At 35.6% G+C, this 15,202-nt stretch overlaps 2 protein-coding genes across 6 annotated transcripts; both read left to right on the top strand.

The window, feature by feature from the left end:
* The first annotated feature begins 132 nt into the window (after nt 1-132).
* LOC143468241 (uncharacterized) lies at nt 133-2,878 on the top strand. Its single transcript, XM_076965317.1, has 8 exons — nt 133-391; nt 514-643; nt 931-1,059; nt 1,134-1,210; nt 1,429-1,552; nt 1,846-2,006; nt 2,261-2,408; nt 2,735-2,878. The coding sequence occupies exons 1-8, from the start codon at nt 143-145 to the stop codon at nt 2,755-2,757; spliced, it is 1,041 nt and encodes a 346-aa protein (XP_076821432.1). The 5' UTR covers nt 133-142; the 3' UTR covers nt 2,758-2,878.
* A 1,051-nt stretch (nt 2,879-3,929) lies between these two features.
* On the top strand, nt 3,930-15,202 carry LOC143468238 (complement factor B-like). 5 transcript variants are annotated; one of them, XR_013118977.1, is made up of 25 exons: nt 3,930-4,073; nt 4,172-4,340; nt 4,424-4,564; nt 5,873-6,046; nt 6,146-6,325; nt 7,222-7,413; nt 7,527-7,660; nt 7,887-8,031; nt 8,152-8,286; nt 8,410-8,480; nt 8,602-8,767; nt 8,914-9,059; nt 9,309-9,441; nt 9,653-9,771; nt 10,351-10,549; nt 10,662-10,821; nt 10,975-11,122; nt 12,007-12,108; nt 12,275-12,454; nt 12,632-12,799; nt 12,884-12,987; nt 13,316-13,852; nt 13,985-14,152; nt 14,340-14,570; nt 14,801-15,202. XR_013118977.1 is itself a non-coding variant. In XM_076965315.1 (18 exons), the coding sequence occupies exons 1-18, from the start codon at nt 3,948-3,950 to the stop codon at nt 11,397-11,399; spliced, it is 2,721 nt and encodes a 906-aa protein (XP_076821430.1). In that variant the 5' UTR covers nt 3,930-3,947; the 3' UTR covers nt 11,400-11,710. The 5 variants fall into 5 exon arrangements, 1 of the variants encoding a protein (XP_076821430.1); XR_013118979.1 differs by having other exon boundaries at nt 14,321-14,570; XR_013118978.1 differs by having other exon boundaries at nt 12,619-12,799.

Raw genomic sequence — 15,202 nt, 5'->3', positions numbered from 1 at the left:
AACATGCCATCGCGTAGTCTATTTCTTGCTCTCAAATAAAAGTTTTACATTTGAGCTGATGCCAATGCTGGTATACCACTTTGGCCTTCATAACTGAGACTGAAAAACAAATCCTTACCTAAGTTAAAGATCGTTAACTAGCATGTTTTTCCAAACTCTTAGTGCATTTGCAACAGATCCTTTTCATCCACAAAGCAATGAACAAGTGATTGACAAATTACAAAGAGCAACTGTGCACTCAACACAACTAGTTAAGAGTGTTAGCATTCAACGTATATTTGCTGGACAGCCAAGAATTCCTGAAATTTATATTATCTTTGACATATCTGAAGATGTTAGGGATGACTTAGTTCGAAGTTCTATAAAATTTGCACAGGACCGTATGTTACAAGTAAGTGAGACGTGTATGTGACCTTATAGTGTACTGCGTGCTATGTTTCCTTTCAGTTTCTGCTCAGACTGTTAATGTACCAATACTATGCGTTATAATAACGTATTCTTCCATGAAAATAGCTTTCTGGTACACAGCCATTGAAATGTGCTATACTTGTTTTTTCATCAAATGTTCAAGTCACATATGACCTGGCCACAAGCTCTGCTTCAAACCTCAACCGTGTTTTAGAGAATGTAATAAAAAATCGACGTAAGTAGGCTATAGCATGCATGCTGTAAAAATTATGAGGTTGTTACCATAAGCTATAATTTACTTGCCAAAGATGAGTGTTCATGTATACAACAAGTTTCTTTCCTTTCATAAAGCGTAGAGCATATTTCTTTCCTCATATAAAGCGTAGAGTTTTTTGTAACTGAAAGAAATTATACCTAAAAATGTGTTCAGTTTTTAAGTTGTTAATAACAAACAGTTTCTTGCCGCTCGTTTATTTTGTTAAACTATACTTGCAAGTTCATCCAAGAATTCTATTTTTGTAGAAAATCTGCTTCAAGATATTGGGTATGGCAGAAATACTCACTTGGCATTATCTAGACTGGTTGAAATTCTTGAGCAATCAATTAATGCCAACAGAGATAACCAGCGCTATGTATTTCTCTTTGTTCATGGTAATTATGTGTTTTCCATAATGGTTTTATGTTAGATATGAGCACACAATAACAAAATATTAATTTTTATATAGGGCGTCATGATGAGGGACTTTATCCTGTCCCAGTTATGGAAGCACTCAAAAGAAACCATAACCAAAATTTGCGTGAGGTCAATTATGATTTTTATAAAAATTAAAATGTTCTATTAATCTCTTTATAATTATTCTACACATTTTTGACGTCATTAACATAACTTTAATAAACAAAGTAGAAGAAAAAATTTAAAATAAAGTAAGTAACAATAATAAGAAAGCAATACCAATAGAAAGCGAACATTAGTAAGCTACAATTAGAAATTTACAATACCGTATTAGTTAACACTTTTAGGTGTACGTGGTATCTTTCGGTTTTGGTTTTCGTGGTAAACGCTCCTATAATGAATTTCAAAGGCTTTCCGCACCATTCGACAGATTTTTACAAAACCCAAATGTTAACAATGTGCTGGTGTCAGGTCAGCAAAAAACAAGTTAATATTTTTGTACATGTATATATAACACAGTTATAATCTCAATATTCTATGTATACTATTTACAACTACTTTTTTAGTTCTGCAGTGGATGCATTAAAACCAGTTTATGGTGGTACAGGATTCACCGTTTACAGTTATAGGCTATATTGCTCATTTGTACATGGTACACATTGTAATAGATTTTTATAGTATAATAATAATTATTATATATTGATTCAACTTTACGTTAATATATATTCAACTCTACTTCGTTCAACTTTACATTTTAATTACAGGCGGTCTTCTCAACAATAGCAGTAAATGTGGTGAAGCTGGTGATATTGGTAATATAAGAAACTTTGCAGGTATTGGTAGAATTATCAACGGGAATGATGCAAATACCGCCGCTTGGCTCTGGCATGTTGTGATAACCATACAACGTTCTTCTGTTTCCCATGTAAGTTTTTTTTATTGTGCATATGATGATAAAGCATTCACATGGAAATTATAAGCAATACTGTACTAGACCTGTGTTTTGACGATTAACTTGAGTATTATTTTATTCAAATAATTATTTACGACTTGTCAAAGATAAAAATATAATTAAACACTTTGATACGAGAGCTCTTATTTACGTATTCAATGAATAGTGAATTCAACTTTGAAATCCATCGCTATTGTTGGATATGTAGATTGTTTGTCAATTTTTAGACGTACGCTGCTAGTCATGGTGGAGGATTTCGTGGCGGTGGATCAATGATAAATAATAAGTGGGTCCTGACTGCCGCTCATTTGTTTAATGATGACAGAACGTTTCGAAAAATTGGTGAATGGGAACAACGCATCCTGCTTACTTTTGGTGAGAATGTTAATGGTTCATTGCATTGTCATTGCTGATTTAGTATAAAATTTCTGCTATAGCATAAAACATATTCGTATTCACTCTGTTATCTGTCAAGTATATATTCTACCTTGCATTTAAAGTTGTATGTTATAAAATAAGAGCGGTTGAAATAATAATAATAATTATAATGCATTGCTCTCATAAGTGGTATAATGTAATAGTGTATTCTGACTTTAGTCATTGTATGATGTACAATTGTAGATGTACAGTATCCACCTAATGTATTTGAACGGATTTTACGTGCTGTGCCGACATATACTGCACTATGTTTTCAAATATAGACATTTCATTAAGGCTTGCATAGAATCCCAACCCTGTCAAACCACCTACTACCAGCACATGTGAAGGTTTTCGGTGCAACTCAAATAATCAGACATCCCAACTACAGGGAAGAACTGGTTAACTATGATTATGATATTGCCTTGGTGAGTAATATACAGACTTCTGTAAAAATAAAACAAAGTAGATGGTGTTGTGATAAATATTATCTCTATGTTATTGTGACGTTTAATGTTATTTAAAAGTTAGATAAATTGCTTTATTTTTGTTTAAAAGAAAACTTTTAAATAAAATCGAGCAACAATTAAAAAATTATTTAGGGTAATATTGTTTTTGCTGTAATAGTTACAGCATCGCATATACTTTGCCTATATTCAGCATTATTGGCATAAACTAGAACAATAAAAAACAATTACTTTTAGATAAAAATTGGCAGACAATATGATCAAAATGGCAACCAATGGCAGCAAACAAACGAAGGTGGTTGGTTGAATTACACAACTTACATTAAACCAGTTTGCCTGCCATGCATGGAGAACAATTGTGCTGGGGATCATCTGAGAGGTTTAGGAATAATAAATGAAAGGGAGAATGAAGCTGCAAGATGCAGGAAAGAAGGTTAATTTCTATCCTGACTTGCAATGCGTATGATTTTGAATCGAATTTTATTTAGATATTCTACACTTTCAATATTTTTTTGTTTCAGGTGCTTGGGTATACCAAGAGGATGACAGGGATGACAAAAATATTTTGGCTGTTGTAACTGGGTTTGGCGTCACTGAACAGTATTCTCCCGCAAAAACGCTATAACAAGCAGCAATAAGATTGAAGTTGCGTGTAAGGTATAAACGTTATGCTGCTTCAGCACACATTTGTAATGAAATGAAAGGATTTTAAGGAAACCGAAACTACTTCTTTGGTATCTCTCACTATGAATTAAACCATTAAATCCTCTATATTTTTCAAGGAGCTAATCTAGGTTTGGAAATATATTAGTTTTGTTTCAAATGATAGGGAATATCAAATTTGAATTTTCCAACGATAAATTAAATAACAGAGTAATAAGAAAAATCATCTAGGATTTAGGCAAATGAAAATGTAGCACACAAGATCGTTCAATGTGTTTTACTTGTTTTTATACAAGATATCTAATTCAAAACTTTTATAATTCATGCTCTAGTTTTAAAATTTAGATGCAATGAGACAATTCCCCCCATGATAAACGATGGATTTTCAGATTCAATGGCATTCACAGATAGGATGATGTGTGGTATTGGTGGTAATGTTGGTCGCCCAGTTGGTACCTGTTCCGGTGATAGCGGTGGAGCATTAGTTAGACGGGTATCAAAACTTGTTTAATTGTTGAGACGTTTTTCGAGATATACCACAAAATTTTGAGATGGAAATAATCTAAATTTTTGTCACTATTTTTTGCAAAGATTAAAAGGGGAACCGGTGAAAGCGCTTGCTGGGTTCAACTGGGTATAGTTAGTTGGGGTTTGGGTTGTGCCACTTTATATGATGCAAATGGCCGAACCCAGATTTACCCAGGATTTTATACCAAACTTTTGCCTTTAATGCTTTGGGTTAAGGCCACCTTAAATGAAGGTATATTATTTATACTAACTTTTTAGTATAAGTATTTCGAATGAAGTATTTGTGGATATCAATTTAATGATTTCCGCTTTTAGAGGAGAATTGCCCCAGAAATTTGTCACTTGTTGAAGAAGGAAGACAATGTAGGAAATCATGTTTGACGGATGCAGATTGCCGGGGAGCATCAAAAAGATGCCAATGCGACGATGTTTGTGGAATGTCTTGTTTTAATCCAGGTATGTACAACGCAAAAAGCAAAAATATCGTATGTTATTTACTTCAATTGGAATCGGTTACGGTATACATTAAAATATTAAAATGATTCAAGTAAAACCATTGGCTTGTTTTAATCGTTTGAGACAAGTGTACTGTTGGCCACTCACAAATTAGATTTGAGATAAGAGCTACTGGGTCGTGTTGTCATCCAGAATGCGCCGGATGTGTTCTCTACGTGGAGTATTGCAGACAGTGTTGTTGGATATGTCATATCCGTCGGGGTTGATGACGAGAAGTTGTTTGCTTTTCGCATCCGTCAACTAATTTACTTTTATTGCCATTACTACACTTATCCTATCTGTATATTCTCTCATCACTTGCCCATTCCACTCACGCTCTAACAACAGGTCGAACACACCATCAAGTCATAAAGTTGCAGCACGTAGTTGATTGTAACTTCTGGTCTATCGATTATTATGAGTGTCCAAGGTCGTGCGAACTTTTCACAACCAGAAAGTTCGATTGTTTGTGCTGAATATTCTTGTCCGTTTACAGACATTTTCTTAGCAGTGATTTCAGTTTATACTATTTGTAATTTCGCTGCCTATGTAAGCTCGACTGCTAACACGATCAGATAAGCGTTAAATCCTATACAACTGTCGCTAGTTGCTGTCCAATTGTCGTGGCGTCAACAAGAACAATTTGTCACTTCGAGTTATCTTGATTGTATTATTCTTTGTTGGTTAACATGGTAAACATAACATTGAGTCGAGACAACCAAAATATTAACGTCTTCTCAACTGGGTCATTTTCGAACAATAATGAAAATTCTGGCCGCTAGCTAATAGGGCTATAAAAAATCTTTTTTTTTGCTTAGCAGGAAAACACTTCACAACGAAACATACGCACGAGCGAGCAGAGCCGCAGCTGTTGAAAACGTTGAACAGGAAATTGTTTGCAGATCACTGAAAAATTATGACATATGTCTTGATAAAATTATGTCTTGCGACTAATACAAACATAGTTACCAAAGTCACATAATTTTATCTGACATTTATTTCACTGTTGATTTGCAATTCTTCATATCTACATACGTCAAATGATAACTGTTTTAAGTAACGGCTTTTTTTTTATAGGGGAAGGCATTTGTGAGCTGTTCGCTACAACCTAAAATTAGTTTTGTTATATAAAAACGAATTCGTTTATATCCATATAATTTATGTTTTACGGTCAAATGGTATCTGGTATACATTAGGTTAAAAAGATTCTTATTCATATGTTCTTCAGTCATCTTTACTCCGATCGGAAAGATGTGAACTTATTTGCAGATGCAGAATGTGTCCCACTCCCAGACCTCAGATTTGGAAGGGTCGTCGGCAACCAAAGAACATACAAGAAAAACATTTTCTACCACTGCAGAGAAGGTTACATGCTTTATGGGAACGAAAGCAGGACTTGCCGTTCTGACAAGAAATGGTCTGGTTCAAGGCCGGAATGCAGACGTAAGACATTATACAATTTTACTTGCTGTAGGTTATATGCAGACGATTTAGGCTGCAAAAGTTATGATTTAAAAAATGTTTTTGACTTTTTGTTGACAGTTATTAGATGTCAGACGCCCGTTTCGCCTGAAAATGGCGCAATCGAAATCAGAAGCTTTGGTTTTCTTTATGGAACTGAGATTGCTTACAATTGTGACCAAGGCTACATATTAGAAGGAAATACTATCGGTAGATGCAATCAAAATAAAAGCTGGGGTCAAATACCGACCTGTGTAAAAGGTAACTTTATAGTAAGTTGGTAAGTTACACGATAGGTTACGATAAGTTAAACGTTACAAGTTTCTTTGTGTTAAGTAGATCATTTGATCGTTGGTAATATATTTATCTTATTCAACGAAATAGAATAGGTTTATATAAAGCCTGTATGCAATAGCTGGGTCTCTTCTACTTTTGCACTTCCATATATACCTGGATCGAGTATTGAAGAATTATTACGTCATGTTTTTTTCTATTACCTCATAGCTCCTTCCTATTCAGACCTTGAAGTCGAAGTGCAAAAGTATAAGAGACCCCAATAACCCTACTCTATAAGTCACTCGAAAAAAGTCGATTGATGTTGAAAATAAGATTTTCTTAAAATCGTTTTGAAAATTGTCCACAAAAATTGATGAGACAAAGTTGTCTGTTGACTAAAAGGTATATATGACTTGAGTTTCACTGAAGTCATAATTTTAGTTATGAGTCTTGTAACTAAAAAGCGACGTCTCCACGAGCACTCTTCAGATCTAACCTCGCATTTGTTCATTTCGTGTTTAAGGACGAAAACACTTGCTTTGCCGATCATTTTTGATATTTCTCACTTCTTAACTGATCCTAGTCTGGAACCCTCTTTCTGAACTATTATCCGTTCTCTGTTAGTCTAACTGTAGAAAGTTTTAAAAAGTTTTCAAATTTTTCTCGTTTGCTAGTCTTGTATTTCCCCTCAGTCCAAACGCCACCCAGTTAAATCCGATTGGCAAACCATGATGTGTCATAGAGGTGGACTTTGTCACCTAAGCCGGATACTTTGCTCAAATATAGCTCCCGTAACCGCTGTTTCACCAAAGGTTTTTATTTCTATAATTTTTCTCCGAAGTGAAACATTTCAAAATATTTTCGCTGCTAATTTATTGCAGAGAAATATTGCACTGTTCCTAAACTAAACTCCAAGATCGTAGTGAAGCCTGGTCAATTTCAACGATTCGAAAGAGGTCAGAGAATAAAATACACCTGTAAAGATGGATACCACATGTTGGATAATTCGTATGGAATTGTTGCAGCCACATGCTTGGGAAGAGATTGGAGCCACCAACCACCTACTTGTTTTCGTAAGTTTAACGTTTTATTTTGTGTTTTTTTTTTTAAATTAAATTAAAATAATATTTTTGTATACAGGAATATTTAAAAATTTAATCTACCAATTAAATTAATGATTGTTTAGACACAAAACCCAGTTTCATCTCTGCTTCTTTTGAACCTGGACATGAGATTTATTTTCTGTTTGACCTTTCCCGTCATATGTCGGATCCAGCTTTGAACATTTCACTTACATTTGCTGTGAAGCTTGTGCAAAGGGTAAGGACGTTAACTAAAAACTGGTTTCTGTATATGTTTTACACATACTTTTCAATTGGGTTTGGTGAGATGTTATCGTGTTTACATAACAGATTATTTTCTACTTCTTTGTTTACGATGGCAACGGAGAACCTGATAACTTATTAAACACTTGATTGAAAGAACTAATAAAGTTTCAATCAAGTTGATTCGCAATGAACAAAAATTACATGATTATTCATTCTAGCTCGAAGAAAATTCAACTTCCCCCGTTGAATATAGCATTTTTGTATTTGCTTCACAAACAAATGTGATGTTGAATTTTACGGATGTTTTAACTTCTTCTTCAAAGTATGTGACAGAAACGCTACATAGTATTTACAGAGACAGAGGTAATTTAATGTCCAAATTAGAAATAGAATAATGCTACACATTTAGCAATTTTGTTGCTTTAATAAAATTCCATGTGCTGTATCAATACTATGATTTATCGGTTTTTATCTGGTCTTCAGAATCCCTCCAAAGAGAAATTCGCACGGGAAGAAATATTTATGAAGTTTTAAATTCTGTAGAAAGCATTTTGACATTGTCCAGGTCACAACGTCGAAAAACCAGTTGGAAACGTCATATTTTGTTGTTTGTATCAAGTAAATATTTTACACTTGTTCTGTCACAACAGTTATTGAAAACCACAGGAGTACCAGGAGTTTAAATCACGTTTGATTGATTAAAATGTGCATTAAGAATTAAAACAAATTTAACTTTCAAAGGGAATCACAATTTGGGACCTTCTCCACAGTCATTGGTGACAAAATTGAGTGCATTAGCGAATTCACCCATGGTAAGGTTTTACTTAACAGCTATTAAAAGCGGCAGTTCTTGCTGCATTGAATAGGTACGATTGATTAAATAAGTTACATGTGGATTAATACGGTTTCTGTTTTTGTTTGTGTTTGAAACAGTTCTACGTGATCACGACTTGTGTTGATTGTCTTGATCCTCGTGTTGATGAAACAAGATATACCGAGTTACTCACTCTTTCTCAGAAAAATGTCAAAAATGTGTATTTTGTGGAAAGCTTTTATCAAATCAATGATTTGCTGGATTTAATGACAGATGCCAGAATAGGTTAAATTGAAACTTACGTTCTTTTTAGGTTGATAAATTTAATTAAGTATGAGAAGTGAATTATTTTCCAAAATAAAATGAAAGTGATGAAAAGCATGAAACCAACACCACATGGACATTTTTTCAATTCTTATAAATCTGTTTAGACTACAGTGTATGTGGGAGAGCTGGTGACGTAGGAAGCATTAAACAACAAGCGCGATTAGACAGGATCGTGAATGGTGATGAAGCGGCTGATAGATCATGGCCCTGGCAAGTTGTCATAACCAAGTTTCACGGCAAAGTGGTGGACGTAAGCATATCAGTATACAAATATATAAACGTATACACTTACGCTTTGTACACGGCTTTATTTCTCGTGTGTATTGCTACTTACTTGCAACTTGTGACCGTTGTTTATGCTTAAACTACGTAGAGCAAGAATGACATAAAGACTTGAAAAGTGACGTTTGACAACGAGCTACACATTGATCAATATATTAATTATCATCATTTTCGCTGACACGGTTTAAATGCCCATAGAATATTCAATTTAATGCAGACTTACAAAAATGGAAACTTTTACGGCGGCGGAAGCGTCATCAATAATCGCTGGGTTTTGACCGCCGCTCACTTGTTTGAATATGAAGACACGGATATTTCAGATTGGGCAAACGATTTTGTTGTCACATTTGGTAAGTCATAAAAATGAAGTAACATTGATTAAATCGGCGATATGTTTTCCGTTACAAAAGCTTTAAGAAATATATCAATACAACATTTACAGTATCTATAACTAATTAGCTGATACTGGTCTGGTAGAATTGCATTAAGATATTCACATTATTGGTAACCAGGATATAGCATGTATCCCTTTCACGTGTAAATACAAATTGTATCAAACAGGTCTTCATAAACGCCCAACGAACTTCGCGAGGAAACTGTTACCAATTGTCAGAGCATATTTTGCCGAGAAGATTGTCATACATGAAAATTTTAAGCTGTATAACTTTAACGTTGCACTTGTAAGTAGGCTATATTGTGATAATCCATTACAGAAATAGTGTCTGAAGAAGTTGTTTAGCCTATATACTTTGTGTATATTTGTTTGTAATCGTATTTTATTACAGTAGGCTATATACTCATTTTATGGTCATCATGTTGTTAACGAGTGTTTGTATCCGCATATTTTCATTTCGTTTTGCCCAATCATGATGTTTCCTGGTAATCACATCACGGCACTTAACTTTCTTTGTAACAGCGCCCTCATGCGCGTTTGCTTCACAATGAACTAGTCAAGTCGGAAGGTTAGCTGCAGTTAACATGTTCTATGACCTGCCTATGTCCTTACTGATGCGTTTTGGGTCCTTATTTGCTCCTTATATGTTTATTTGAAATCCTAAGAAATAGGATTGTATTTTAGCCTGGGCACCAAACAAAGAACCTGCAACCGTAATCCATTACGACGTGGGTTTCTAAACAATCGATTGCGTTCATTGGCAAGTTTTAAATGAATGTTCTTTTGCCCCTTTCCGTAAGACTGAGACTGTTCTGAGAAAATTTTTTCGATATATCACCTGTACAATCGACTCTTTATTTTCCAGGTCAAAATCGGCCATCAGCTAATTCCAGGTAAAACTAAATGGGAAGAGCCCATCTTGAACGTTGGTTGGGTGAATTACACTGATTACATTCGTCCTGTCTGCTTGCCTTGTATGGAGAACAACTGCCTTGGAAGTTATCTTAGAAACCAAAATGTTTTAGATGGGAATGAAACCGAAGAAAAAAGTTGTACAAAGCAAAGTAACATCGATTTCATTATAGAAAGTCGTGTATTTGTCATAAAATGGATTCACGAGCGCATTATTTGTGAAGATATTGAAGTTATCTATTTCATCATTTCCAACAACTTTAGGCGACTTCCTACTTGAAGCTAACCGAGCACATAAAACTATCCTGTCGGTCGCCACAGGTTTCGGACACACAACACCGGGAACACCGAAGCGCATACAGCGAACAGCTCGGGCTTCCAATGTGCTCAGGCAAGGTCTTCTGAGAATTCAAGATCACAATCTGTAAGTGCTTCAAGTGGTTTGAATTTATTTCAACATAAGGCGATTATGCTCATACTCGGCAGTTAAACGACTATACAGTATACAGTACCGATTTGTTAATACGATCCTGTATGTTGCTTAAAGCGTAATAAGAATATTTTGTCCTAAAAACAGATGCAGAGATGTTGCTGAAAACATTGACTGGGGGCGCGATGACTTCCAAGTTATTTACACAGAGAATATGCTCTGTGGTGTCTCTGGAATCGCTAACGAAGGCGTCGATACATGTAAAGGCGATAGCGGCGGTCCACTGGTCCGAGAGGTGAGAATTTACAATTAATTTCTTACGTGATGCTTTCGCCCTGAAGGAAACTAAAATATGATTTTAAGCAACTTGAATCGACTTTCAAACATAGGTCCATGACTCAAACACAGGCCACTCGTGTTGGCTGCAAATAGGCATTGTGAGTTGGGGCTGGGGATGCGGTCAAACCTACAGGGATGGAGGGATTGACAGACCAATACCAGGATACTACACAAACCTAATGAGAATGATGCGATGGGTCAAAGAAAATATCGCGGAAAACCCTGAAGAATAAATTTTTGCTTCTTTTTCGTTGTTTTTTTGTGACAGACTGCGTTTGATGATAAGTGTCTTTTGGAAACGGAATGAAACTTTGCTGTTTTGAGCAATCTTTAATCAAAGTTAATTTGCAAATTCTATATAGTAAATGTTTTTTTACACCTGAGGCGCTTTTAAAGTTGTGATTAGGACCTTGGGATGTGTCTCTACTCTCTACCAGAGATTATCACGTTTCACGTTTTCGACTTTGCGCTGATATATTGAGCGCACGTAACATGAACGTATTTTTTCACTTTTACTTCTGCGGAAATAAATTATGACTAACGATGTTTGTGGGCCGGTTTGGGTTTGGCCAATTTTGAATTCGGATCGAGATCGAGGGAACGAGAATAGAACTTGTCGTTCTGACAAGAAATGGTCTGGTTCAATGCCAGAATGTAGACGTAAGCCGCCTTTAAAGCAATAATTTAACCTTTAAAAATTCGTTTCAGCATGCGATTGAGTAGAATATTTGTAAATGGGTTTGCGAACAAAGAAGGTTTTAATGTTGTTGCAGTTATTAAATGCCAAGCACCGTTGTCAACTGCACATGGCTCTATTCAACTGAGAAGCTTTTATTTCAGTCATGGAAACATTGTGACAAAGGATACGTATTAAACGGAAGTGCAGTACTGTGGGAAGATGCAACAAAAACGATTCTTGGGAAAATTTACCGACTTGCTTAGGTGAGTGGATTACGGTTGAATACTTTCTATTTTACTGCCATGCATGTGTTTGCAGGATTGTCCGCCAACTCGCATATATAACTTAGTTTGTTTTGGTTTGCTTACTACATAACATCGACAAGAATTGCGTAACATTCTCCATGTATTCTTTGCCAATTTTGTTTAGAAATATCTTGTCCAAGTCGATCGCCACCTGCAAACGCGAGACCAATTTTATTCAAGTCGCGATGGTTGATAGGTGAAGTCCTTAATTATGCTTGCAACGAAGGATATAACTTGACAGGATACTCTTCATCAACCTGTCTCAGGTCTGGACGCTGGTCCTATGACCTTCCGCATTGTCAAAGTAAGCAAATGTTTTTATGTGTGTGTGGTTGTGTTTTGGAGCTCGCTTTACAATTGCATCAAACTATCATGGTCATTTCTGCAAATGGATATTTTCCTTTTTGTGTTAAAAAATTGAAAATTTCGTCAAAACTTTGTCGACCTACGGCAATAAAATTTCTGTAGTGTTTGTTTTTAGTAAAATCTTGCGGAGCATCAAATCATCTTTCAACTGTTCAATACGCTAGCATAGCGGATTTCAACAATAAACTATTTACTTACGGGGAAGAGCTGGTTGTTGAATGCGATGAATGGTCACTTGATAAAGCCATTGAACTAAATATAGATTTTTCAAAATTCTTATCGGGTATTTCTTACAAGAGCGTTGAACCATGTTTATAGGCAAGAATATATATATATAAGCAAGGCAAGAATTGTTGATTGCTTTTAGGTACGAATTGGAGTCCGGTACTTTGCGTTGGATTTGTGACGCTGACGCCGAGTGGGTACCCATGGCAGAATCAGAACATAACAACATACCTGTTTGCAAACCAGGTCAGTTGAAAATGTAATTTCAAAAACAATGTATCTCAGTATGAAAACGCTCTTAGCAGTTATCTGCATAAATTTGATACTGAGATAAATGAATTTTTTTCAATAATTAATCAACGTTTGTTAGTTGTTGCTGGTGGATTTTAACATGGTACGAAATATCGTCATACACACTTATGATGTTTGGGATTTTAAAGTATATTTTGTATGCTTCGTAGGCTACTTTTTGGCATTCCACGTTTTAAAGAAACATACGATTCTAATCAAGAAACTTTAAATGGTTAACAAAGTGTTTTAATTTATCCTAAATAAACAAATGCTTATTGTTTAGTTTGCGGCCAGAAAAATAGCGGCTATCGAAGACTTCTGGGACAACATATATCCGGTGGCATTCCAGCTTCGCCAAACGAGTGGCCATGGGTTACTTTTATTCATTTTGGCCAAGATCCGAATGTTTCAACAAGCTTCTTCACATACGGTGGTTTCCTGATAAGTCCTCCGTAAACTCCTCTCAAGCGTCACAGATACTAACAAACAATTTTCATGCTTTTATGTGATATAGAACGCATAGTATATACTTGCAGTAATTTTAAATTTTTATTTCGTTTGCAGTATTTTGAAATTTAGGTCGGGCTTTTTACTGTAGATACGTTGTAACTGCCGCCCATTGCGTAACGCGAAATAAATATGAATACCCACCGGAAAGTCTACTCTGGAGCCATTTAACTCAGGTCTGGTTGAGTGTTCATGACCGCCGAATGGACCAAGAAGAAGAAGAAGAAGAAGAACGCGAACCAGAATACGTTACAAGAACTCCTGCCAGATAAATGTTTGACCACTAATTTGTTCGATGCGTTTAAAGCTGAAGGTTGGTTTGTGTTTATTCAAAATTTCGATACAACTATAAATTCTTTTTGTTTTCATTTGCTTTTTTTTGTCGGACTTTTGTCAGTTCAAACGTTTTCACTTAATGAAATTTTTATTCGTTTTCTGCTTATAGTACGCAGACCATTTGCAGTAAGTAAAATCCTTCGTCATCCTTCTTATGACCGTAGGGCGTAGAGCAAGGGCTTGCGATATTGCTCTAGTAAAACTTGCTGATACAGTTGTCATGAATGATTACATCAGACCGATATGTCTCCCAGTCCTTGCAGAAGACTTTGAGCTGGTAATTTCAAGCTAAGATTTAGTTATAGTTGATCTTTTCTATGATTTATTTCTGGTTTGTTCTCACTTGTTTGACTAATACTGTACAGTGATTTACGTCCTGTGCTGTCTTAAAAAAGTGGTGCTTATTAACGCCGCAATGCATATGCAAGAAGGTTTTTTATTACAGAAAAAAGCTTTTTCTTCAGCTAAATCTTGGCGTATCAACCGGTATAGTGGCCGGCTGGGGTGTGCATGATGCTCGTGGAAGACCATCACCAGTTCTTCGTCAAACTGATATGCCGACCATCACAAACAAGGAATGCCTTTCAAGTTACCAACGAAAAGCTGAGCTCATGGGTGTTTCATCCGCAAGTTTCCAGATGACAGATAACATGTTTTGCGTTGGATTCGAGGATGTGCTGAATGACGGGCAGATTGTAGGCCTACTATTAATTTAGTTTATGCGTTATTTATGCAACGTAAAGCATTTTAATTCATAAATAGGGTGAAATGCATAATAACATGTTGCGGACGCTGTGCACCAAGATTGTCAGTATTTGTTCCGCTTAATTGTTTTTTATTATTATAAATTGTACTTGAGCTTTAATTATTACGATATGTATGAAGCAATGAATTACTTTTGAGACTGCAGTAATTTCTCTCGCAGATCTGGATCCAGAAGTTCCACATGTCAAGGAGATAGTGAGCAGGCAAAGCCTACATGTCACGGAAAGCACGTACCAGGAAATATTATGTGCTGGGCCTTAGTTCATTTGAAATTGCAAGAAGAAAAAATTGTGGGTTGTCAGTATCATACCCCGGCTTCTTCCGACTCACGCCGACAATTTTAAAATGGATTCAAAATAAATTGCGACATTGAACAACGACTTTTTTGTGTAAATTTGCTGCTGTTGCCATGATGCTTCTGATGGTAATATTCACTATTACTGATGTGTCGTATGTTGAGCTGATAAATATCCAATTCTATACGTGTTTGTACTTGCTTGTATAAAGACTCTTTTCATCAAACAAACAGACATCAAACCCCTCATTTTTGTCTCTTTTTCAT

Source organism: Clavelina lepadiformis, chromosome 8 (assembly GCF_947623445.1).
Source record: "Clavelina lepadiformis chromosome 8, kaClaLepa1.1, whole genome shotgun sequence".
NCBI classification, from domain to species: domain Eukaryota; kingdom Metazoa; phylum Chordata; class Ascidiacea; order Aplousobranchia; family Clavelinidae; genus Clavelina; species Clavelina lepadiformis.
The sequence above is the reverse complement of the archived record's forward strand: the minus strand, read 5'-3'. Positions and strand labels throughout refer to the sequence as shown.

Excerpts from the sequence above, each read along its gene's own strand:
- LOC143468241 (XM_076965317.1), top strand. The coding sequence starts at position 143 with ATGTTTTTCCAAACTCTTAGTGCATTTGCAACAGATCCTTTTCATCCA. Across the intron at positions 644-930 it reads GAATGTAATAAAAAATCGAC|AAAATCTGCTTCAAGATATT; the intron begins GTAAGTAGGCTA and ends CTATTTTTGTAG. Across the intron at positions 1,553-1,845 it reads TAACAATGTGCTGGTGTCAG|GCGGTCTTCTCAACAATAGC; the intron begins GTCAGCAAAAAA and ends TTTTAATTACAG.
- LOC143468238 (XM_076965315.1), top strand. The coding sequence starts at position 3,948 with ATGATAAACGATGGATTTTCAGATTCAATGGCATTCACAGATAGGATG. Across the intron at positions 4,565-5,872 it reads AATGTCTTGTTTTAATCCAG|ATGCAGAATGTGTCCCACTC; the intron begins GTATGTACAACG and ends ACTTATTTGCAG. Across the intron at positions 8,032-8,151 it reads TAGTATTTACAGAGACAGAG|AATCCCTCCAAAGAGAAATT; the intron begins GTAATTTAATGT and ends TCTGGTCTTCAG.